The 27,785-nt window shown below is 36.4% G+C and overlaps 1 protein-coding gene across 3 annotated transcripts in view; it reads right to left on the bottom strand.

The window, feature by feature from the left end:
* The window catches only part of psd3l (pleckstrin and Sec7 domain containing 3, like), a 118,105-nt gene extending 93,433 nt beyond the window's left edge, over positions 1-24,672 (bottom strand). The window contains exons 1-4 of one of the 3 annotated variants that reach the window (XM_051120335.1): positions 23,859-24,672; positions 11,852-11,963; positions 6,883-7,762; positions 3,379-3,813 (exon numbers count right to left, since the gene is read on the bottom strand). In XM_051120335.1, the coding sequence (XP_050976292.1) occupies positions 3,379-3,813; positions 6,883-7,762; positions 11,852-11,963; positions 23,859-24,392 (1,961 nt within the window). In that variant the 5' untranslated portion in view covers positions 24,393-24,672. Of the gene's footprint in view, positions 1-3,378; positions 3,814-6,717; positions 6,841-6,882; positions 7,763-11,851; positions 11,964-12,064; positions 12,108-23,858 lie in introns of those variants that run through there. The other 2 variants (XM_051120337.1, XM_051120338.1) reach the window with 2 other exon arrangements.
* Between the last annotated feature and the right edge of the window lie 3,113 nt (positions 24,673-27,785).

Here is a 27,785-nt window from a genome sequence, read left to right as displayed (position 1 = left end):
CTCAGTGCATGCTAGACTCGCATGTGCTTTACAAATTATATTACATCCATGCATAAGCACTGGTTCATCAAATTACGCACATAAGAGCTTGAATGAATGCAGTGAACAGCAGGTTTAATAAAGTGCTTAATAAGCTCAAAGCTGCATTCACTCACCCATAAAACACAAGAGCTCCTTCACTTCTCTGCAGTTGAAGAAAAAAATCATTTCAAATCCATAAAAACTGAATCCACTTCAAATCCACATAGTGTTAACAGAACTAGTACAGCGTGACGTAGTTTCTAATGCAGTGGCATCACTCTCTTTTGGAAAGTATCTTCCAGAAAATGACACAACAGGGGTTTGTGTCTTGACTCACTCGCTTGACTCATTCTGACACCAGTTTTTTCTCTATGCACTGTCATTTCTCGCATCAGCCCTGCAGTCTCTCTGCATCAAGTTTTTGTAATAACTGCACGCTGACTGTACATTATTCCTCTGATTTTGATTATACTGATGCATTACAAAATACACTATCATTTAAAAGTATGGGTTAAGTTTTTAAACTTTCTGTTGTTCAAAGAATCCTGAAATTAATGTATCACGGTTTCCACAAAAATATCATACAGCACAATCGTTTTAACATTGGTAATAATCAAAAATGTTTCTTGAGCAGCAAAGCAGCATATCAGAATGACTTCTGAAGAATCATGTGACACTGCCCTAGTGAAAAATAAATATACTAAAATGTATTTAAATTGCATTTATTTCACACTAAGTAACTCAGTGTGCATTTATTTCACACTAAGAACACTACAAATCAACTAATTTTGTACTTATTGCACTTTAATTGCGCGGAAGTAGAGATGAAATCCAACTAGATATACCTAAGTATATCTGATTGTGCTAAAGTGGAACTATTACAAGTATACTTTAGGTACACTTCAAATATTTGGCCATTTAAAGACCGATATTATTTAACGATCATACAATCCTCATCAATAGTGACATTAAAACATATTTTAGCCTTAATATTAGGAAATGTGCACTGTGCACGAGTAGTACTCAAAATAAAGTTTAATTACAATTTTTATATCAGTAAGTCTCAAACGATATGTCAGTAAATATGTTAATAGACTTAAACTATACTTAGAATAAATTTTAAATCTATTACTTTTTCACTAGGGTGAAGATGCTAAAAATGTAATAAATTACATTTTAACACATATTCACATAATTTTTTAAAAATTGCATTAATATTTTACAGTATCACTGTTTTACTGTATGTTCTATCAATTAAATGCAGCTGTTGTAAGTAAGAGACTTTTTTGAAAAATATTTTAAAATCTTATTGACCTTTTAACTTTTAACCGTAGTGTATTTAGCTAGTATTTTGAAAGGGGTTTCTGCCTTTATGTAAGCTTATTTCCACCACAAAATAAAAAAAAATGTAAGTGTAATTTTGTTTATCTCACAATTTTGAGTTATTTTTTTCTCCAAATTTATCTCGCAATCCAGACCTCAGAAATCCAAGTTACCTAAAAGAAAAGTTACCTTTTTTTATATTTTTATTCCAAAGCAGAAATAAGAATCCATAGTCCTCAGGACTTAAAAGCTTAAAAATCTTTAGCTTAAAAACATACCCAGCTCTGACAATAATTAATACATCTCTTGTTGCTAATTTTACTTATGTTTAAACCAGCAAAATACCAAACCGATTAAATCACAGGGATCCACATTTCTTGTTTACATCCACAAGATATGACAACATTACTGCTTTGCAGTGTATGTGGCCACAGAGGAAGCATAATCAGGTATAAAACGAACTTCAGTCACCATAAATACACAATTATGAAAGTATACTGTGAACTGCGAACAACAAATCAGTATGAAAGTATCAACCTCAGCAAAATTAAATAGAACTTTCACTGTAATGCAATAGCTACATCTACCATTTCCTGTTCCAGTTAATATGAAATATTAATAGTTTTCACAATAACGGAATTAAAAAGTAATTCAAGGAATAGTTGCAAACGGTGGCTTTCAAAATAATCACTAAAATAAATAATGAAGAAAGGATCAAGAAACATATTTGTTGATAATGAATTTAAATGTAATGAAAGTCAAATAATGTTATTTTAAACTGATATAAGAAAATATTTAGCTCTGACTCTAAAATTGGGATTGGATGAGCTATGCTGGATGCTTTTGTAAAATGAACACACAGCATATTCGATACTGATGCACCAAGCTGAGACGCTGCTATACTATCTTACAGGGTAACCAAACAGTTGATGGTAGCCATTGATTTTCAGATTATATTTTTTTACCATACAATAGAAGTCAATAGCTACTGTCAACTTTGATTTTGGGTGAACTATCCCTTTAACATCAACCCTTATCATTAATAATTACAGTTATTGTGTAAATATCTTTACAAATTCCTTTCTGAATGTTATTTTTGTATCATAAAGTTTCATTTCCTATTTTTTAATATAGTAGTTTCATTTCATATTTTTAAACAGTTTTTAATATAGTTTTACTTCATTTATATAGTTATTTTATTTCACTTTTACTTGTAGTTATTTCCAGTGTTGAGAAAAATGACTTAAAAGTAAAAAAGTAACTAATTACGTTACTTAAGTTATGTTTTATGAAAAGTAATGTGTTCCGTTACTTTTGTGTTACTTTTTAAATCTGGGCAGGGCTTGCTTGTTTGTTTTTCATATAAAAAGTTCAATCATACTCTGAGTTGTATTTCACTGTTTTTATTCATTTTGAGGAATAATGAATCCATTTTTATTTTTGTACGTCAGATGAATTACTGCATGTTTACATTTATTCACATTTACTCCAGATTTTCAATTAATAAATGGGGGAAAAATAACTGGGATTACTTATTTAAAAAAATAACTATTTTCTTATAATTTAAAAAAGCAATTAATTTATTAGTTAGCAAGCAATCTGATTACGCAAGTCATGTTACTTGTAATGCGTTACCCCCAACACTGAAGTTAAATGAAAATGCTGCTGAAAAGGTTTCCTTGCCAATTAACTAAAATAAAGTTTAAGTTTAACTTTTATATTTTATTTTATCTCATGTTTATTTCATGTAACAAAAATGTTTATAGGTTTATTTCACTATTATAACCCAGATCTGAACAAGTGCAATGGAAAAGACTTTTCAGCAGAGGGCGCCACATAATCAACTCAAGCTTCCTTGCTTTCTTCGTACACAGGCTCTTCAGCATAACAACATTAATGAAACAGTGCTCAGTGCTAAGAATGCTACACATTTACAATTTGTGCAACAGTGCATGCTATATTCACAACCATGACAAAGTCAGAGTTGTCAGCCATTCATTCAGCATATTTATACGTTGAACTGTCTGGTCTTACCTTAAACAGTCCTGCAGCCAGTCTCTGGGGTCTTTGACGTTTAAACCGTTTGCTAGAGCTGCTCCTGCATCCTCACAACCCACTGAGAGAAACGATGAGGTCACCTCCAGAGCTGCCCTGCCGCTCTCCTTTATGGCTGTGACGCTCAGCATCTCGCCGTCCGAGCTCAGGTCAGGCGCGCCCGCATCCAAGAACAGACTTCTGTCTTTGAGTCGCTGCTGAATCATGGGAGTGAGGGGAATGTCAAAGGCAAACGAGGGTTCCAGAGTGCTTTGAGTACTGGGTTCAGGCACAGGGTTGGACAGTTCATCCAGCGAGTCCATGCTACTGTAAAGAGTCCCCCGCAGACGCTCCGACTCCAGGATGTTCTCAAACTGGCAGCTGAAGACATCTGTGGTGTCACTCTCACCTGCAGCAGATTTAACTTCAGAACACCTGAAACAGGCAGGAAGACAAACACAACTCAATAACATTCTGTCTGTTTTACGTTTACATTTCCTATTTATGATACAACTTAAGCATTTACTACAACATATGTTAATTTGACAACTTGAAGGAGAAGTCCACCCCCTTGTCATCCAAGATGTTCATGTCTTTCTTTCTTCAGTCATAAAGAAATTATGCTTTTTGAGGAAAACATTTTAGGATTTTTCTCCATATAATGGACTGATATGGTGCCCCGAGTTTGAACTTCCAAAATGCGGCTTCAAATGATCCCAAATGTGGTTGTAAACAATCCCAGGTGAGGAAGAAGGGTCTAATCTACTTAAACGATCTGCTATTTTATAAAAATAATACAATTTATATAATTTTTAATGCCAAACGCTCGTCTTGTCTTACTCTGCCTGAACTCTGTTTTTTTCCGGTTCGTGACAGTTAGTGTATGTCGAAAAACTCCCATCTCATGTTCTCCCTCAACTTCAAAGTCATCCTATATCGCTGTTTTACCTTTTTTGTTAAGGGTGTTTGATCTTCTTTGCATGTTCACTTTGCAAAGACTGGGTCTGTACTTCTGCAGCGATGCAGGATGATTTTGAAATGATTTTTTAAGTTGGGGGAGAAAATACAATTGGAGTTTTTCGACATACCCTAACTGTCTTGAACCAGAATACACAGAGTTCAGGGAGAGAAAGACAAGACGAGCGTTTGACATTAAAAAGTATTTAAATTGTATTTTGTAATGAAAATAACCGATTGTTTCACTAGATAAGACCCTTCGTCCTTGGCTGGGATCGACAACCACATTTAAACTACATTTTGGAAGTTCAAACTCATATCAGTGCATTATATGGAGAAAAATCCTGAAATGTTTCCCTCAAAAAATAAATAAAAAATAATAAATTCTTTACGACTGAAGAAAGAAAGACAAGAACATCTTGGGTGACAAGGGGGTGAGTACATTATCTGTAAATTTTTGTTCTGGAAGTGGACTTCTCCTTTAGGCTATAAGAATGAATCTCACAAAATCAGCCTGAGTCATATTTCACCTGTAAATGAAAAGAATAAAACTAATTATAATTGCATAAAATCAATTATAAAACAAATAGTTCCAATCCTTGATTCTGATTGGTTGAGCTGCATTCGAAGCTGTTGTAAATTACTCTACAAACATACAACTATGTTTACTTTTGTGTGTTGCTTGGCAGCCATTGTGTTGCAACCACAACTGTTTCTGAGGAACTACATTGTTTGGTTGGAGAATACTGTTTTCATTTATATCATTACACTTTATTCGCTCTGTTTTACTTTGTGAAACCTTACTACGTATACGCAATAACCATTTTACAAAAGCAATAAGCCCCGTGAAGCCGTGGTGCCTAACAATGCCCCTTAGCTGTTATAAATTCACTGTAAACCACGGCTTCTTGGTGCTTAAGCCATTTAGGTCCATTCAATAATGAATTAAGCATATTTCCTCTCAAACTTTTGTTTTCATAATCCATTCAAACTTTAGAAATTGTTAGTAACCGTCATTTTTATTACTAGAACACAGTATTTTTATAAAAATAAGCATAATTACAGATTGTACAATAATTTATTATTGTAAATTATTGATTGATTGTTTGACTGTATTACTACAGGTTTTGCCTGGGTTATAGTAATGAAAATGTATTCTGTAATTAACCATTAATTACTATGAATTTTATTATTCTGAAATATTTTACGATTATTAATTCATATGAAATAAATTATTATGAAAATAAAATAAATGTAGTTTTCTTTCTGCAAAACATTATTTATGACCCGGAAATGTTCTGGACAAATTCGTGAGAGACACCCACAGGAAGCAGAAAAAAGCCTAATTCCATTATAAAACCACAAGCCTCGTTCCTCTTAGCAACTCACAGTGCTTCCTCTAAATTGTGCCTGATCATTTCTTACGAAGACCAAGCAGAAAGGATAAAGGAAGTGAAACCGATAATCAGATGCATTAGAGAACTGAATATATAAAGTAACAAGATTATCTGATAAAGAACACGCTTGAACTTTGTATTGCATAAGGTGCAGCTGTGTCTATATATCTCATTACTGACAGCTTTTACTGACTTTGTGAGCTGCCTACATAGGCATCATGGGTGCGCTTCTGACGTAACAGCTATTCATAAATTATGCCGGTAACACTTCAGATTATGGAACACATATTCAACTTTTTTCCCTCAATAAATTCAACTTGTTGCTTATTGATAGAAAGGCGGTTATTAAGGTGATTATGTTTAGGTCTGGGGTGAATTAAGGGATCTAAAATCATGCAGAATAAGACATATGTGCTTTATAAGTACTAATAAACATTTAATATGCTAGTAATATACATGGTAATAAGCAACTAGTTAATACTGAATAGTGTTCCCTAATCTAAAGTGTCACCACTACAGTAGCAGTACTAAAATGCAATGCAACAGTCAGTCAGGAATCATCATTCCAAGATGGCATACAAGTCATAAAAAGGCAGATTATAAATAGATTAATATTTTAATACTAAATACCATCAAACATGCATGTAGAGCATAAATCAGTCCCTCGAATTTAAAATTCGAGTTAGTGTTACTAGAGATGAGAAAATGTTATTGTGTGTTCATCTAAAAATGTTAAGTCCAAAATATTTACAAAACGTTTAATAACAACTAGAATTGCTATTAAATAGAGATAATAAAGTCGATACTGATTATTTTTCCACATAATACCAATTTTAAAATGATTTAAAAAAATGCATCATTAAAATTTTTATTAAAATATTTTAATAAAATAATAATTAAATAGTTACATTAAAATATATATAAATTAATTATTAATAATATTAATATGTGTTAATAATATTGATTATAAAAATAGTTAATTTACCTGTGAACACTGTTGTTTCCTGTTGAACGAACACCAATTTAATGCCACTGGTGGGTACTATTTTTTAGAATTGATTAAAAAGTACAAAAGTATCATGTAAAGTATCTCTCTCTACTGTCTAACAGGCTTTTGCCAAGTAAGGATTGCGATGCAAATGTACTGTACCTGTCTGAGCCGTTTTCTGTTGGTTTGTGCTCGGGTCTAAGCGCACGCCCCTGTGGCACTGCTGTGGTTTCCCTATGTTGCACGTCCTGAGTCACTTCCTCTTTTGCGCCGCAGCTCTGATACGTTCCATTTTGCATCTCTCCGTTCACAAGGCTCTCCGCCTTGCTCTCCACAAACCGCAGCTTCTTCGGCGGCTTGTCCCGCAGATTGCCCCCTTCCAGAAAGCCGCTGAAGATGCCCGGGACTTCGGCCAGTATTTTATTGGACTCCTCTAGAGACTCGTCTACCAGTTCTGCCGAGGGGTCGTCCGCCCTACTGAGCGAGGGTGACCCGGCCCTTTTGCCCTCCGTCTCCTTTTCAGAGTTTTCTTGGGAGGGCACCTCTATGGACTGCTCCCCATGTGCTGCAGCTGGAGTCGGGCTGGCGTCAGGTTTATTTTGGCTGGGCGATGCATTCCTGGGATCTCGACTGGGCCCAGAGCTGAAGCAGCTCAGCTCGTTTGCAGCCGCCATAACTGAGCTGGGGTCCTTTATGAGCGCCTCGCACCACGAGTCAAACAGCAGACCAGACGTGAGGAGGGAGTCTCCTGCTAACTCGGACTGGCCGTTCTGAAGGTCCAGGCCCTGCTTGGCCATATCCAGTTCCGACTGTGGGGTTTCGTTTTGCCCGTTGCAGGGTATCATGGGTGAGGCGGCGGCATCTCCTGACGTCGAGTCCTGTTCGGCCGCAGCATGCTGACTCTGAGCAGTCAGGCCGCTCAATAGGTTCGACAGCTCCCTGTCAATCTCCTGGAAGAGCGACGTCTCATCAATGTCATCGTCATCAAGAGCGGAATCAAGACCTGAGCCGCTTTCCTGTTTCTCCTGGCTCGGAGAGGTGACTGTTTGACAAACCAAAACATTAAGATTAGCGATCAGATAAGAGTTAACTCAAAGAAACTCAAATGGAGCAACAAATAAATAACAGTAGTACAGAAGATGAACATCAAAAAAGAAACTTTCAAGGTAAAAATGCTGTAGGCCAGTGGTGTGTAAAAGTGTTTTACATGTGAAAATACAAAAGTTTCAGTTGTTTATGTTCAATTATTTCATAAGTTCACAGACATGCAAAGTTCCTAAGCTGATATTTCCTAAGCTGCTCCTCATAAAACAGTTAGTTTACACTTTATTTTAAGGTGTCCTTGTTGTAAATTTGTTTTTTGTTTTTTTGTTTTTTTACAAATATCATGCACTATTAAATTCATAAATTGATATATGTTGCACCACATGATAGTTTACAACCCAAACTAACCTGTCCTTGTCATAAAAAACGTCAAATTATTTGATCTATTAAGAGACTTACAGACAGTCATGACATCATTTTTGTTTTTTGTTTTCTGCATATTTCTGCATGTTGGATACACCATGTGATTTTGATTTAGCATACCATTGATTTTCATATATTATTAAGCATTTTCCCCAAGAATGAAAGATGCCAAAACCTCTTAATAAGTTCTTCTTTCCAATAGTTAGGATAATAATTAATCTAATAAGGTCATTTTTTCTTCATCATGATATCATTTTCTACTTTTTGCTCTTTCAAAAAATCCAGGTTAGTCATATTTGATCAGAACTGTTCCAACTCTCTTCACCAGGTGGCAGCATTTGACTGTAAATGATTTAACTGACCAAATGAAAATTTACTATAAACAAAATTTGCACAAAAACACCAGGCTGCATCCCAGTGCACATACAATACAGTCCAGAATGTGAGATCAGGAGTGGACACTTAGGCCATACACTGCCTGCATGTTAAACGACACAAAATATCAAAGCAAAACAATTGACAAAAAGAAGTTTGTTAGCTTAGAATTTGAAATGATAAAACCACAGACCTAGTGTACAAAATGAAGACCAACAGACAGACGAGCACACAGACAGACAGACGAGCACACAGGCAGATAGTGTTGGGCATGTTACTTAAAAAAATGACTTATAGTTACTAGTTACTTCTCACAAATAGTAACTGAGTAAGTTACATCATTATAAAAACTAATTAGCAGGGAAAGTAACTATTGTCTTACTTTAAAAAAAAAAAAAAAAAAAAAAAAAAAAAAAAAAAATCAAATATGTCTTTAACTTGGATGCCCCCAATATTAAATGTTAAATAAATGAAATTGACACTAAATCAAATAAATTATTATTATAAAACATTGTAAAGTAATCTACAATATTTTCATGTTACTGTGGGAAAATGTGACACCTATCAAATTCCAAAAATTATTGTAAATATTATCAACCCTCTACGTAAATCTTGGCAATAGAATCGCCATAGGCTTGTAAAGTTTTTTTATTTATTCATCAGACTAATATGAAATATCTTGAATGAAATATCTGAGATATATATAACTGAAAAATAAAATTAGTCATATTTGATCAGAACTGTTCCAACTCTCTTCACCAGGTGGCAGCATTTGACTGTGAATGATTTAACTGACCAAATGAAAATTTACTGTAAACAAAATTTGCACAAAAACACCAGGCTGCATCCCAGTGCACATACAATACAGTCACTTCAGCCACACACTGCCTGCATGTTAAACGACACAAAATATCAAAGCAAAACATTCGACAAAAAGAAGTTTGTTAGCTTAGAATTTGAATTTATAAAACCACAAATCTAGTGTACAAAATTAAGACCAACAGCACACAAACAGGCACATAGACAGGCAGGCAGACACAGACAGACAGGCAGACAGACATACACAGAAACAGAAAGACAGACAGACAGACAGACAGACAGACACACACAGACAGACAGACAGACAGACAGGCACTCAGACAGACAGACAGACAGACAGACAGACACACACAGACAGACACACAGACAGACACACACTCAGACAGACACACAGACAGACACACACAGACAGACACACTCACAGACACACACAGACACACACACACACACACACAGACAGACAGACAGACAGACAGACTCAGACAGGCACACAGACAGACACACGGACAGACAGACAAACAGACACACAGACAGACAGAGACAGACAGACAGGCACACAGACAGACACACAGAGAGACACACAGATGGACAGACAGACAGACAGGCACACAGACAGACACACAGAGAGACACACAGACAGACAGACAGACACACAGACAGAAAGACAGACAGACAGATAGACTTGTATGTGTCAAAATGCAAAAAATCCTCGTAAACACAGTAATTTGCACAATTACAGTAATCTGCATAATTTACACAGTAACTCTCATTCTGACGTCAGTCCCATTCACTGCAGAGGATCCACTGGTGTGCAGGTGATGAAATGCTACGTTTCTCCAAACTCATACATCTTGGATGGCCTGAGAGTGAGGACATGTTCAGTTTTTTTTATTTTTTACTGTAATCCACAATCCAAGACGAGTTTGCTGGTTTACAGAGATGAATTGTGGATAAAATATATATAAATGTCTGTGAATGTTAGATTTAGAAGCTGAAGAGAAACACTTTTAATTAAATTTAGATTGAATTGAAAAGCAAATTTGACAATAAATACTGTTCTAAAGCAGCGTGTTAAAATTACTGCATTAAACATAAATGTTAGCATGTTAACTCTGACAGCTCTGTGGTCCGGTGCAAAGTATGTTATGAACCGGAATGTGAGGTCACTGCTGTGGTTTCTGTTAGTTTGGATGTGTGTTATTTGTAGAATTACAAAGAAGCATTAGCCAGGAAACTATGAGCATATGAATCATGCTCACCTCTGAAACAGGTTTCATCATGACGGCGGTTGACACTGAAGCGTGACATGCCAGTAATACGGAAACACTAGGATCTTGGAGAAGCATGTATTGTGTGTGGTGCTCAAAACACACACAGCAGTTTAATACAGTTGTCACTCCTCTATTGAGAGTTTAATTACACACAGTCCAATCAATTGTGTCAGTGATATCCTCATTCCACAACCAAATTAACTCCTCCAACATTTAAAGTAATGACATTTGTGAACAGAACCAAACTGAACAACTAGTTGATAATGCAGTGACGTCTCTTTTGGAAATGGTAGCTCAAGAATGGATGCCACTTAATGCTAGAAAATCACAGAAACAAAGATAAATGTGTTCACTGGCTCACAAATGCTGATACAATCTCCCTTCGCTAAAGTTTTTCCCAACAGCCCTGTGGTCTTGGGGAAATCCCATACATTACTCTCCACAGAGACCAATGTTGCCAAACCTCACTAGAAAAACTGGATCTGAAAAAACAAGCCCTAAACAAGCCACTTGCCCTTTTTTAAATAAACCCAAACACATTCATAATTCTTATAAACTACTTTTATAAAACAACAATCCCAAAGATACCTATAAAAATGTATTTAAAAAAAAAAATATATATATATATATATATCAAAATAAAATATAATTTTTCTAAATAAAAAGTGGACAAGGTAACACTGAAAGAAAATACACTGTTTACCAGCAACAGCTTTATGAGTCAACGGGTGGTTTACTTAAAATTGTTGGACATAATGCGTCAGTTGAATAGCATGCATTTGGTCAAAAATAGCAGACAACAAACAGGTTAGACTGATGTTCAAATGTTGCTATAATTATAATTATAATTATTTTTCAAAATGTGCTGTGTAAGAGGCCTACGCGTGTGTGTGTGCATAGGTGGTTTACAGGCATCATGGTTTTTATACTGTACAAACTGTATTTTTTTCTATTGCCCTACACCAATCCTACATCTAAACCTACCCCTCACAGAAACCTCTGTGCATTTTTTAATTAAAAAAAGCACCATTTAGTATGTTTTTAAGCCTTTTAAATTACAGGGACAAAGGAAGTGTCCTCATAAACCACCCTATGTCATTCCCATGTCATTATACAAATTTGTATCATCATAAAGCAACCCAAACCGGTGCACAATAATTACATGAGTATGCATGAAGTATGCAAAAACATAAAAGTACCGCTATCTGATGAGCCGGTGTCTTCTGTCTTTCCGAAGAGAAACTCGTACTTGGCTTTGGCAACGTTCTGTGCATGTGCAGATGAGCCGTTGACCCGATTAAATGCTTCTCCCTGCAAAAACAAAACAGAGTTAAACGTATTATATTGACATCATCTTAATTTACCAGTTACTGGTTACTTTGATGACCAAACTGGTTCCAGTATAGGTTTACCATCATCAGTTTAATCATTAGGAGGACATGATGTCAGACTCAGAACGAAGTCCATCTGTTGACCAAAAGATGTTTTTGCAAAGTGGGCATATGGCAGCATTATCACAGAAGAGAGAAAGTCTTCCAAATTCAGGGTTTTACAAGACGGTGCTGTCAAGTTCCAAAATAAAATCTAACAAAATAAGCCATGCTTTATAAAAAGCACAGACCCAAAAACCTCATTATTTATTGAATATCGTTCACTCTAGCTTAACTCATGTTTATTTAAATTTTCAAAAGAGCTCCAGCAGGTTTCACAACAATGATAACAAATCACAACACACACATTTGAAATGCAAATGAGCAGTTTTATTTCAGTGCTACTCACTTACAGATCATAAGACTTCATAAGATTTAAAATACATGGTATGATTCACTTTGATTGTATGGAAAAGAGCAGCGTGAACATTGTGCTAAACATCTACTTTTGTGTTCCACAGAAGGTTTGTGCCATTTTGACTGTGAGTAAATGAAAATGTTCATTTTAGTCTAAACTGTTTCTTTAAATCCAGGAAGTGGCATGAATGTCAGGCTGTCTGTGTGAATCTAGCATTCATGCCCATCACGCTGCTGTTCCCGCAGGAGACCGGTCGCTATGACTTGCTCCAGGCGGCTCAGGAATGTTTCTGTTTCCAGAAACAGGCTCATTTTTTAATACCAGTGTCTTTTGTAGCTGACAAGTAATTGACCACACTCTAGCCACATGACGAGCATGTGGAATTACTGGAACTGAACTCGAGGCGGAATGAAACGGTGTCCTCTTTCAATTTCACAAGAGAAGACGGCCTTAGTGAAAATCTGACCAGGTTTTCCTTTGTTTGTTAAGATCAGAGTTCAACATCAGAGACTGTGAAAAGGACAGAGAACCCTGAATCAGACATCTTTATCAGACACCATCTGTAAAACAAGCTCAAAGTCCAAAGTCAGCTTCAGAGCTGAGCATGTTTAAGTCAGATCTCAGACATTAGCAGCAACTTCCCTGACATCAGGAAATCCAGTTATTGACTAGTCCAAAATCTCCATTGAGGACTGGAGCTGATCTGTTTAAAGGTCACTGTATGATGCCCTTTGCCAGTCATTGATTGGAGATACAGAAACACTAAGAGATATCTCTGCCTTTAAGGATGCTTAGTTAGTACAAAATGCTATCTACTTACGGCCATGAAAAAAAGATTATAAAAATCAATGTTAATCCATTGAAACACTATTGAGCGTAATAAATGCAATGTTCTACCAGCAGTTATAAAGAAAACTCACTGAGCTTTGATTATCGTGTTACAGCCGTATTTCATGAGAAAACCTCAAGAGATGCTGCTTCGACAGCATCTTTAGACACAGCGATGGAATGCTGTCAGCTCTGACTTGCTCAAAATGTCCTCAGGTGCAAAACACTGCAAACACCAACAGGACAAGATAAAAATAGGAAATGATATTAGAGAAAATGTAACCTCTTCATGTTGAGGTAAGGTTAATCATGTTGTACAATGTCATGTGATGCACTGAATTAAAAGAGAAGTCCACTTTCAGAATAACAACTTGCAGATAATGTACTCCCCCCTTGTCATCCAACATGTTCATATCTTTCTGTCTTCAGTCATAAAGAAATTATGTTTTTTTGAGGAAAACATTTCAGCATTTTTCTCCATATAATGGACTGATATGGTGCCCCGAGTTTGAACTTCCAAAATACAGTTTAAATGCGGCTTCAAACGATCCTAAATGCGGTTGTAAACGAACCCAGCTGAGAAAGAAGCGTCTTATCTAGCGAAACGATCGGTTATTTTCCTAAAAATAGTACAATTGTTATACTTTTTAAATGTCAAATGCTCGTCTTGTCTTGTTCTTCTTAACCTCTGTTTTTGTTCCGGTTCATGACAGTTAGTTAGAACTGCTTTGTGTAACAAGGTTCATGGGATATCAGTAACACTGACTGATTGTTCATATGACGGTGTGAAGGAAATGGCACAGGTATCGCACACAGAACACCTCATACAGACAAAAGGATTACAAAGGTCTCTGCACTTCTTCAAAAAAATGAACAATGTGTTGTTGATGAGCTTGAGTTGGTGTAAAAAAATCCAACTGTGCAAACCGAAAGATTTGCGATAATGGTGTGTATTGCGAAACGTCTCTGTTTGTAGCCGTTGCTTTGCTCACGCTGTCAAACCACACACTTGTTTCTGAAAAACTGCCTATACACAATGCATCTTCTATGCTTCTGTTATGTGTGTCCCTCAGTAACAATTTCTGAATGCCCTGTTTTAGGAAGCTATGAACTTACTTGAAAACTATGTGACTGGCAGACAATAGCATGGAAGAATTTTGAGCAGCCCCAGAAGTTATAGCTGGCACTACTTTTGTATGCCAAATGGTGGTGGCACTGCATACTTTCATAGAAAAAAATATGCTGAATTTTAGGACGCTTATGTCATCCACCTGCCACATCCAGTGTGCTCCTCCTTAAACCACAGCGTTCATTATCATTCCTGGAACAGGCCTACTCATGGAGATGAAGGAAAACATGAAACAAATGCATTTTAAAACTAAAAGACTTGAGGAACACTGACGTTATACAGCCTGTCTGGCCACCCAAATCATTATCTGGTTATTTTAAGACAAGGTGGTCACAAAATGGAGTCGAACTTGGAACAACCATGAAGATGAACCAATTCTGACGATCCAGATTTTTCACGAGCGGTCTGAGGTTTGCCCTCAAGGTAAAACAGGGTATTTAAGGCTCACAGACAGCATGTCAGCCTGTGATCTTTAGTCTTCTAACGTGATAATTATTCCAAGAAAACAGAGGAGTAACACTATTTCTGAGCATGTTTAAAAGCTACAGCAGAACCCAGTTCATGTTTCCACTTCATTGAAAATGGTACAACATCCTACAGGAATTTACCATCAAAATACAATTAAAATAAGTGTTGTGATCACCAACTCAAGCAAAACTTCACCCTTTATGTCATCAGAGTTAAGAGTTTTATCTGACATCAAATATAATCTAGCAAAGCGTATGTTGACTGTTAATTTATTGCGTCAAATGTACATTTTAGGTCCTGAAACTATTTACAATTTCTTTAAAGCTTTTTTAATCATCTTTACCTCTTAAAATATAATATAAATAGTCAGTTGGTGTGACAAATTAATTTTTAAATACAAATATCCAGTGCCGTTATACAGAATTGATGCAAACTGCTGTCCCACAACCAAAATACACATTTAAAAATAATTTAGTCATGGCCAAAAATATTGGCACCCTTGCAATTCTGTCATAAAATGCAACACTTCTCTCAGAAAATTGTTCCAATTGCAAATGTTTTGGTATTCACATGCTTATTGTTTTTGTTTGCACTGCAACAACACAAAAGAAAACTAAAGAAAAAAAGTCAAACTTGATACAATTTCACAAAGAACTCAAAAATGGACTGGACAAAATTATTGGCACCTTGTCAAGAGGTTTACAGCCCATGACACTGTAGCTAACTTCCCTGAACAGAAAAAGCAAAATTACTGAAAAATTACAATGAAGGATTGTTTGAATGGTGGATAAAGAACCCTGATTAACTTCCAAACAAGTTCAAGCTGATCTGCAGACACAGAATACAACAGTGTCAGCTTGCACTATCCGTCGCCATCGGAATGAAAAGGGACGCTATGGTAGAAGACCACTGCTGACACAAAGGCATAAAAAAGCAAGACTAGAGTTTGCCGAAACCTTTGTGACAAAACCACAATCCTTCTGTGAGAATGTACTGTGAACAGACGAGACAAAAGTAGAGCTTTTTGGTAAAGGACATCATGGCACTGTTTACAGAAAAAGAAATGAGTCCTTCAAAGAAAAGAACACAGTCCCTACAGTCAAACATGGTGGAGGTTCAAAGATGTTTTGGGGTTGCTTTGCTGCTTCTGGCACTGGATGCCTTGACTGTGTGAGAATTTTGAGGCGCAACGTAGTGGCCAGTGTCAGAAAGCTGCATCTCCACCAGAGGTCATGGACCTTCCAGCAGGACAATGACCCAAAACACACTTCAAAAAGCACTCAGAAATAGTTACAAACAAAGTGCTGGAGTTGTGAAATGGCCAGCAATGAGTCCAGATCTGAATCCCATAGAGCACCTGTGGAGAGATCTCAAAACAGCAGCTGGGAGAAGACATCCTTCAAATCTGAATGACCTGGAGCAGTTTGCAAAAGAAGAGTGCTCCATAATTCCAGCAGAGAGGTGTAAGAAACTCATTCATGGTTACAGGAAGCGACTGATTTCAGTTATTTTTTTCAAAGGGGTGCTACCAAATATTAAGGGTGCCAATAATTTTGTCCAGTGCATTTTTTGGGGTTCTCTGTGCTATTGTATCAGATTTGACTTTTCTTCTCTGTTTTTTGTGTTGCTCCAATGCAAACAAAAAAATAAACAAGTGAGTACCAAAGCATTTGCAACTGCAACATTTTTTCTGAGAGAAGGGTTACATTTTCTGACTGCATTTTCATTTCTGACATATTTTTGGCCATGACTGTAAGTATTAAAAAGCATCTTGTTGTTTTCTTTTAGATTCTTTTAGTATCTTTAGATTTTTTTTTTTTTTTTTTTTTAAAGTTATTTTATATTTTCTTTGTAAATTATGAAACTGAAAAAAAAGTGTCCCGCATTTTTCATGTCACTACCGAAACATGTTTTCCAAAACTGATTTTAACTAAACCCACACATTTATGATCAGGAAATATTCCCGTGCCCCCTCTCTCACAGCTACATGGTGTGAGTGGATAGGTCTCATCATTTTGAGATAATTGTGTTCAGAAGTCTAATAAAATCTGTGTAACTTTAAGGAACGCCACTACCAAACACCTTTTTCTGCAGTTAAACACACTTTTTTGAGAGTTATTCCATAACATTTAGTTTTTATGCATATACCACTTTTCAGTACTGTGGTAGCTAACCATGTGCTTATTAGCACCTTGAGCTAGCTTTAAAAGTATCTAAAATTGTCACTACCGAAAAAGTCACTACCAAAACATTCGGTGGAGTTTCGTTATAGTGACATCTTTGTTTTTTGGGTGTTATCCCATAAAATGGTCACTACCAAAACGTCATCATTGTTTCATTAGTGAAAAAAAGGGAATAAATAATCCTCATATTTGGGGGAAATACATTTTTTTTTTTTTTACATTTATGGAATTGTTTTGTATTTTAGTATGTTTTAGTAGTGTTTAGTATGCAAGTTAAAATTCTGTAATGTGATGTGATTGCTACCAAAGCATTACTGTATTTACCTTTGAAAATGTGTTAATAAAATAACAAATACATATACATATATATATATATATATATATATTTACAAACTAGATGTAAGCAAAATCTAAATAGGTCCATTCAATTAAATCATATATTACTTTTCGATACGTTTCGGTAGTGGCAAATTTGGTGAAAGGACAAAAAACTCTTTAAAAATAAAATATGGGGATTAACTGCACAATTACTAGAAATGTGGACCTTGGATATTTTATAATTTGCATACATACAAATTTTTGGAAATACAACCTTAGAGACAACCAGCCAACTTTAGACTAATTCTGTAGAAAGGTCCATAATGGTACGTCACCCTACATACAAACTTTAAATAGCAAAAGCACTTCATGTAGAACTACCCACAGTCTTATTATTAGCAAACTAATTATTACTTCAAGGTGCAAAAATTCCCCTAAAGAAATGAGTAGCACTTGTGTTTGTTTACAGTGGAGGTTGCCAAGCAGAGATCACATGACTGTGTGAAAACACTACTCATTTTATCTCTGTAAACCCCCTATTTTCAGACACTTGACCTTATAATACATTGACAGTCAACTTATATGCTTTACTTTACTAGTCTTTAAATTTAACAACACAACATGTATGACCATTCAATCAGTGGGTTGTTTTTTGTGACATGTAATGGTCAGCCAACACAAAATCGTGTACAAATTGTGCTCTTTAATCAGCTATACTACTCACCAAGTGTTTAGAACTGTATTAATAATGCAATTTCAGCATGAATCATTTTCTGACAGCAAAGTCAACCCCAGTGAATGGGATACTTATGTCTGGCTTCACAAATGCAGATGAAAGACAACAAGATCATCACTAAAAAGCAATAAGTCATTGAAGATCCTTAAAGTCAAAATGCTCTGAAGACCTCACATTAAGGAAAAATGCTGGAAACATTTGTTGAGAAAAAGGTGGAAATATTTCCTGAGAGAATAAACCCACTGCCAATGACCACATAAATACCAGTAAGTGCATGAAAAAAGGCTGATGTCTAAGCACTATTTCATACAGCTGTTATAACAATGACATGCATCATTATTCGATTAAAGGGCGATGATGGTATTTTAATAGCTAAAGAGTCAGCAACCCGAAGATCAAATGTTCAAAACCCCACAAAGGCTGACTCACAAACTTAAGTTTTGGACCGTACAATTAAGGGCCGGGTATTGTTTTCCACATTCTACTCTGTTCTGTTAAGCATGCGCATGCACACTACCTAGTGGACTCTTATTTGAGAGTCCAATCACTCACATATGCATTGCTGTCCACACACACAAATACACATGAACCAAAAAACCTGGCTGCACACGGATGGCATACGGTAATGCAACAGCACTGGTGAACCAGACATCAGTCTAGCTTTTCAGAATATTCTAGCATAGTGTAATTTCTTGCTTATTCGATTCATAAAAAATTTAAATAACAGTTTTGTTTTTCATGCTGCTCAAACAGGGCCAATGTGATGGATAGCTGATAGCTAGCTGATGTTTAAAACAGATCATAATTCATTCAGGAATAAAGTTCTCAGTCTAAAAATTTGACATGCAGTTGCTGCTGTTGCTGTCAATTCATCCAAATGATTAAATCGTAATTGCAATGTCAAGGGAAATAATCAAGTATTATGATTTTTGTCATAATCATGCTGCCCGACTGCAGAGTTATTGAGCTCGTCAATCACCACTGTGCCCTGAGCAAGACATCAAACTTCAGCTTACTCCATGGGGTCCGTCCTCTTATGAGGATGCTGTCAGTGGCTTGCAGATGAGAAAACAACTGCTAAATGACCGATATGTCAAGAAAAAACTGTGGCATGCAACCAGAGACCATGATGCAAGACAGTACAAACCCTCAGTTCCTCTGACACAGAAAAAGCTTGCCCAATATTTTGGTAAAAGTACTGTGGCAATACTACATGAGCAGGCCCACATGCTCAACTCCAGTGCTTACATCTTCTTGTCTTTTCACACAAATATTGGTTTGGTTTGATAAATCCACCAATATAAAGAATATTCATTTTTACTCAGTTTAGCATACTTTACAGTATGCTTAAATCACTAAAAACCAAAACAGTCCGCAAAGCCCTTGAAGGAGTACGCAGCAATACAGATTTTTGGTAACACTTCTCAATAAGCTCTCATTAGGTAATGTCAGTTAATGCTGTACTAGCATTAACTAACAATGAACAATGCATTTGTTACAATATTTATTCATCTTTGTTAACATTAGTTAATAAAAATACAACTGTTCTGTAAGTTCAGCTTTAGAAGTATTTTTGTTATTAGTTCATGCTCACTAATGTAGTTAACTAATGTGAAAAAAAAAAGAAGCTTTTGATTTCAGTTATTTTTTCCAAAGAGGTGCTACCAAATATTATGTTAAGTGTGCCAATAATTTTGTGTGTGTGTGTGATGCTCCAATGCAAACAAAAAAATAAACATGTGAGTACCAAAACATTTGCAACTGCAACAATTTTCTGAGAGAAGGGTTGCATTTTCTGACAGAATTGCAAGGGTGCCAATATTTTTGGCCATGACAGTTAGTATTAAAAAGCAGTAAAGTATTCAATCTTACATGTTTATTATGATCCTTCTATTATCTATTGAAACCCACAAAAATATTTGAAATATTAGTAAGCTTAATATATATAAAATCATCATTTATTGGGTACTTTCAATTGGGAGGTGGCTGTCCCGAACCCTAACCCCTAAAATTCAACTCATGAAAATGATATTGAAATAATTTTTGTATTTTATTGTTTTTAAAAGTATATATATATATATATATATACACACAATCTAGATATAAGCAAAATCTTAATAGGTTCATTTAATCCAATTATATATTACTGTGTTTCGGTAGTGAAAAATCTGGGGAAAGGACAAAAAAAACTTTCTGAAAATAAAATATGAGGATTAACTGCACAATTACTAGAAATGTGTACCTTGGATATTATACAATTTGCATACATTTAAATTTTTGGAAAAGGACACATTTTGTTATTAGTTCATGCTCACTAATGTAGTTAACTAATGTTAACAAATGGAAACTTTTTTGTACAAAATAATGACACGACTGGTATAAATTCAGAAACGCTTACCTTACTATCAAAAATCTACTTTTAAAGGCACAAAATCTTTAACATTTTTAACCATAGCAGTAAGCATAATCGGAGAACAATTTAGCATTTAATGTTCAGTTTCTCATAGATATTCAATCATGTTCAGTTGTTTAGATATTTGACTTGTTTAGTGAGACATTGTATTTTGATTAATCTCTGCAAGCCATGAATCTGTGCATGATCAACAAAGCCCAACTGATCAAGTGACAGCTCTATCTGCCATTGCACATTTCCAAAAATAAATAAATAAAAGCATTACAATTGTACCATGTGCACGAGAAAACTTTAATATCATGGAATGTTTCATAAGAACATAATGCTGCTGTTCAGATCAAATCTTTCTTTTCCAAGATAACAACACCTTTCACGTTCAAGTCTAGTGGCACGACGTCTCACAGTGGTTAATGAACAAATGGTTGATTTCATCCAAAATATAACCACTGTGCCAAAATACTAAACCTCAGGACTGAAGCTGAAATAACACATGACAGTACTGTAGCTTTGCAAGCAAAGCTTCCAGGACCAAATATCAGTGAATCACACGGCTGATTGGCTGGTTTGATCAAACATCAGCAGACAATGAACACAAAGCCTGAACAGTGATGTTTGCATTGAGGGTCTATGGTAACTCAGCACTGCTACTTCAGCTTTTTCTGGTTTAATTTACACTATTAGTACTGTTATTACACTAGTAGTTACACTGTTATTACATGCATTCAGGTCAAACGCAAAGCATCATCACATCAAATCATCATCCATCTGGCTAGCCACAAAACAACAATAAAGCTCCGTCCCGAATGAAGACGTAGCCAAAAAAGCAGTAGAAATAAGAAGAATCGCACCATGTTCTCTTCATCATCATTATCTCATCATCATCATCATCATCATCATCACTGTCTGAATCTCATTTATTTGTTTTCACTCATTTTTCCTCTTGTGTGCTAAAGTCTGTTAGCTTCACTACTAGATGTGAACGAGCACTCTAGCTACAAAAATAAACACGAAACATGTTTAAAGTGTGTTTTCCGTCAAACACGTAAAATCGTGTATAAAATCACTCAAATTGAAACTGAATGTGTGAAACACAAACAGAAATTGTTGCAGAAGTGAAAGCGCGTGAATCGAGTTACTGGGAAATAGCGCAAAAACACTGAATGAAACAACATCAAATAATGAAACTCACCGATAGAATGGTTTATATTCACCAACAGTCATTTAAAACAGGATGTAGAGCATCACTGTGATTTACTTCAGCTCATTATAAGAGCAGCGGTGTGTGTGTGCGCGTGTGTGTGTCTTGTCGTTTCACGTCCCCCTCAGTCTACTGTCAGTTGGTACAGTCCTGTCGGAGTGAGTGCGTGCGCGCACATGCTTTCCCTGTTCATATCTCAGACGTCATCATGCATGACACTGTTTTAAACCCAGATTTTAAATCTTCATGAGGATATCCGGGGCTTTTCTGTGATACCAACTGTTTAGGGGCGTGACCAATGTGATAATATTTGTCTATATCTATTGTATAACAATATATTAACAAACAATAATGATAAAAATGTATTACTACATATAAATAAAACATTGTGGTCGATAAAAGTTTTATTTGCCTTTTTTTATTATGTTTTTTTTTCAGGTATTTAAGACAACATGTATTATAAAAAGTGCAATATACCTATAAAAATGGTTTGACTTTGCTTATGCACTGACATAAAAAATATGTTTAAAAAAGGTTTTTACTAGATCTCATGTAGTCACACTTCTGACAGATGCATGGCTAAAATATTGTAATGACTGTATTAAAAAATATGACATTCTGAACATAAAATAATGTTAAAAGTTATATATTAAGTATATACAAACAAATAATAATATTTATTTAATATAAAACTATTTTCAATATAAATAAATATATATACAAATTGATTGGGCATGTGAAACTTGAGTACTGCAAATACATTGCTGGCACGATGACACGATGATCCATGTTTGTACGTCACTTTGGACGAAAGTGTCTGCTAAATAATTAAATGCAGGTATATGAAAAGGAGGTTCAAGTACAAACTTGTAATTATCAAAAAGGCCCAAAGTTCAACATCCTGGTTTTATACTTCCAGCTCTATCCCTTGGTAAAATGTAAGTTATGAAGTTTTATGATGACAGTCTTCCATTCACAACTCATTTCCAATCGGTGTGATGCTCTGGGACATTCAAAGCCTGATGCTTTAGTATATTTGAAGACTATTTTCATTAACAGAGACATAGCAAATTTGCTGGCCCTATTTTATCTGAAATTTAAAATTAAATTCTTGATTACGGAGCAGTTATAAAGGCAAGTGTCACATTCACAATTGTGCACTATACTGAATATCATTACGCTAACATTTATTTTAACAACACTGGTTTGATATTACTAAATTTAACATTGAAGATCCCCAAACTACAGCGATAATAGTTTCTATATACTGGAAGAGCATGTTGATTACATGAATACTTTAAATGCACTATGTGTTGCTGGATAAAAGTGACTGTATAATTGTGTTTAATAATGATCAGTATTTGGCTGATCACAACTTTTTTGTGTCTCTAGTTATTTTCCTTTACGGTAATTTGTTGTGTTGCTTTGGTAAGAAAGGATCTTTGATGTATGTTAAAAAAACAGAACATTTCACTATCATGAATATTATTTTATCCACTGCATTTTAAGAACGTGAGAATCTAAACGAAGAATTTAGTGGCCCAAAAAAATATGCTGACTCTAAGTCATAACATTAGAAAACAAAATTTCAAGATAAGTGGTCTGACAAATAAATACTTAATCAACGGTGATTCTCTGTGTATGTATAAAGAGCCACTCAAGTTCACCCAAGTGTCTTAGCAAAATGACCACAAACCGTACAAACACTATCATCCTTCTCTATAATAATTGACACTCATCTTAATATTTTCTCCATACATTTACATTCGCTCATTTAAAGTATGAATTAAATATCCAAATAGGTTTCAGGGCCATTGTACAGTTCTCCATCTCTTAAAAATTAAAGTAGGAAGATGAAAATTGGTTCTAGTCCATTTAATGTGAGGTATGGCAAAGATGGGATTCAGATACCAGCTGTAATCAGCCCATCTGGGTGGAGAGACAAACAATATCCAACATGCTCAAATCCCAAAGAAGCTCTCTTCAAATCAGTCTAAAACAGCACCGATCAGACTAGACCGAGACAAGCAAATCACTCAGAATGAGTTATGTGTAATAAATCAACTTCATGAAACAACATAAATGTAAACCCATCAGATATAAACAACAAATAAATTTCCAGCGTAGTGAAAAACGCACAAATACCTTCACAGGAACTGCAGATCTAAGTCTGGCCATTGGGACCATGGCTTTCTGTGTTGCAATAGGCTGTGCTTCTGCCATCAATGTTGAAGTCTCAGCGCTGTCCTTATTGAGATGTGATGTCATATCAGCAGGCTCCATGGCAGGTGTCTCCCTGGAGGAGCTCGGATGTAGCGCAGGTGTGTATCCATACAGCTTTGAGGTCCGCTCGATGACAGCAGACAGAAAGGACGTCCTTTCAGTTCTCCGGCTCTCTTTTGCTCTGCTCTGTGCATCAGCTTCCTCTTTCTGTTTGGCGCTGTGCACCCAGCTCGTGTGAGGCTGCCGCGGCTTGCTGGGGGCTACGACTGGAATCGCAGGAACTGGTGGAAGAACAAGAGGCTTCGGGCTCAGCTTAGGCTTGATCCCTGGAATCCTGACGTTAGTGTCCGATCCTGCTCCTGGATGGAGGAAGCTCACTTTGGCAGCTGAAGTGAGTTTGGGGTCCACCGGTGGGGAAGAGTTTCCCTGTGAAGCAGAAGGACTCATCTGGCTCATGATTTCAGAATTCCCTCGACGTAAAATCCAATTAGGGAATTCTGTCCCATCTAGTGTCAACTGCAACAGCTGTCCTGATTTCGATTCTCAGTGAGGAGCTGTGGCTTCTTCTTAAACGGTGCAGTAATCCTATACAATGGGGTTGTAAGTGTCAGTACAATTATTCCTAATATTTTAATATTTTTGCACACCTGCTGGAACAGACGGGTCTAGGTGACCCCTGGCAGAGGCTCTCTGGCTCTCCAGATGATAAAACTGAGGGTCCTCTTTCCGTGGGCTGGTAGGAGACTGGCGCTGATGGGCCCTGGAGGGTGACTGCAGCTGGATGCAGAGGAAGGAAGTCTTACCATGATGATGATCTCCTATTTCCTGTGAAAGAGGCTAATCTCTCTAAGTTGGGTGCGAGGGCCTCTGAAAAGCTCAAATTTCACAAAGGACAAGTCCCAGGATCATAAGAGCAAGGGTGGCACTGCTCCACCCAGATTAATAGCTGGTCCACCCAAACTGTATTGATTAAAAACTGGATTTGTCACATACATTCAGCTGGAGATAGGCCTATGGTTTATTTCAAAGAAGAATAATTTGAACATAATTTATTAGACTCAGTGAATCAAGTGGTGCAGTGATGATGTATTTTTATAAGCCAACTCAGAGGTTCACATCATCCCTGTTGCACTAAATACAAGACAAGTTGAATTTATTTGGGTGAATACAGCATAGTTTACAATATTACATACATTTAAACTCGTTTAACAAGCATTTAATACATAAAAAATGTAACATTTAAAAGATAATGTCAATATTAGAGTATTTAACACTTCTCTGTAATTGCTTTTACCAAAATAATAGTAATTCTTCTGCCAGTTTGTTGCCGAAATCTGAGCTGGTAAAAGGCTGCTGTTCGCCAGGGTAACTGCAAACTTCAGACCGCGGCCTCGCGTTTCACTCGTAGTTAAGAGATGCCATGGCTGACTCCAAAAACTGCCCATAAACAAACAGTACTGACATTAGAGAATATATTTTAATATCAAACTAAATTAAATTCAGTACAATAACAAATAAAATCCATTTAATCCGCAGAGCACTCAAAAAGCCCGCGCTCTGACTGTAACTCAGCTGCTGGGTTGTCTCATTAGAGACAGGCTTAACCCAGTGACTAGGTAGAAAAAAACAACAACCCAGCAGCGAGAGTTTTTACCTGAGCTGACCTGGGTACAAATATTAAAAATAACCCAATAAAATGATCCAATGGACTTTGAACCCAGCATTTGGGTAAATGCCAGAACAAGCTTTATGTAGGTTATCAGTTTGCAGGATCCGGTGCAGGTTATACCTGTGGGTCCTGTTTGAAATGGTCTAATTTGTACAAAAAAATATAATCACAGCAGCTAGTAAATCAGGCATGGCAACTATGAGAGACAATGCATGGATCCAATATAAAGAGATACATATCCAATTTCTTTCTCAACTGTTTATGTTCACTTAAGACACAACCAGCAGTTTTTCAAATAATTTTGCTCCGGCAACAGCCCCAGTGGAAAAGTGGTATGTGTGTGCACAGAACACAGCATGCGGGTGCTGAATTAAACTCTTTTTGTGCTTGAATTTTAAATTGGCAAGTTATATAGTCATGGCCAAAAAAATTGGCACCCTTGCAATTCTGTCAGAAAATGCAACACTTCTCTCAGAAAATTGTTCCAGTTGCAAATGTTTTGGTACTCACATGCTTATTGTTTTTGTTTGCACTGCAACAACACAAAAAAAAGATAAGAAAAGTCAAACTTGATTTCACACAGAACTCAAAAATGGACTGGACAAAATGATTGGCACCTTGTCAAAATTGTAAGAAATAATTGCTTTTCAAGCATGTGATGCTCCTCTAATTTGTATTTAGAAACACCTGTGGCAAGTAACATGTAATATAGTAATCACACTTGCAACCAATTAAAATGGAGAAAAGTTGACTCAACCTTTGTGTTGTGTGTCACACTGAGCGTGGAGAAAAGAAAGAAGTGTAAACAGCTGTCTGTGGATCTGAGAGAAAAAATTGTGGAAAAACATGGACAGTCTCAAGGCTTCAAGTCCATCTCCAGAGATCTTATTGTTCCTGTGTCCACTGTGCACAATATTATCAAGAGGTTTACAGCCCACGGCATGTAGCTAACCTCCCTGGACATGGACGGAAGAAAAAATTAATGAAAAATTACAACTGAATGGTGGATAAAGAACACTGATTAACTTCCAAACAAATTCATGCTGATCTGCAGACACAGGGTACAACAGTGTCAGCTCGCACTATCTGTCACCATCAATGAAAAGGGACGCTATGGTAGGAGACCCAGGAGGACACCACTACTGACACAAAGGCATAAAAAAGCAAGACTGCAGTTTGCCAAAACGTACGTGGCAAAACCACAATCCTTCTGGGAGAATGTACTGTGGACAGATGAGAAAAACATAGAGCTTTTGGTAAAGAACATCATGGCACTATTTACAGAAAAAGAAATGAGGCCTTCAAAGAAAAGAACACAGTCCCTACAGTCAAACATGGTGGAGGTTCAAAGATGTTTTGGGGTTGCTTTGCTGCTTCTGGCACTGGATGCCTTGACTGTGTGAACGGTATCATGAAATCTATCTAAGGGTGCCAATAATTTTGTCAAGTGCATTTGTGTGTGTGTGTTGTTCCAAAGCAAACAAAAAACAACAACACACATGTGAGTACCAAAACATTTGCAACTGCAACAATTTTCTGACACTTTGGCTTTACGTCGCATGCAATTTACTCGTACAGTGAGAGTCGGTGTTTGACAAAAACATTGCTGAAATCGCACAGTGTTTGCCCGGATTTTGGCATTTTACCTAAAATCCATTCCAAAAAACGTACTGATTTTAGAACAAGGGAACTGTAAGTACTAAAAGGCCAACTCGTTTCAGAAAAATGTCATCCCTGCAGCACTGAGGTGAGTCACAATTCAATGAGGAGCAGTTAAAATCCCTTTAAAACATGGAAGGCCAAACCTGTTCCCAGAGCGCTAGCTTCCTACAAAGTTCAGCTCCAAACAATCAAACACACCTGAACCAGCTAATCAAGGTCTTCAGGATCACTTGAAAAACACAGGCAGGTGTGTTGGAGTAGGGAGTTCCTGGAAAGGAAGTCAGCAGGAAGGTACAGTAGTCCTCCAGAAGCAGGGTTGGGATTTTTGCACTGTGAAATTCTCTACCACAGCTACATTATGTAGGAACATTATTAAAACAGAGGGAAGTTCTGAGAAACAGTTATTAGAGTAAGACATTTGCTTGGCTGGCACCATACAGAATACATCAGCATAAGTCATAACTCATTACTGCTCCATTGTAAAGCCCAAACCTGATGGACTAGACACAAATGCAGGG

The sequence above is a fragment of the Labeo rohita genome, chromosome 10, assembly GCF_022985175.1.
Source record: "Labeo rohita strain BAU-BD-2019 chromosome 10, IGBB_LRoh.1.0, whole genome shotgun sequence".
Classification (NCBI taxonomy): Eukaryota; Metazoa; Chordata; class Actinopteri; order Cypriniformes; family Cyprinidae; genus Labeo; species Labeo rohita.
The sequence above is the reverse complement of the archived record's forward strand: the minus strand, read 5'-3'. Positions and strand labels throughout refer to the sequence as shown.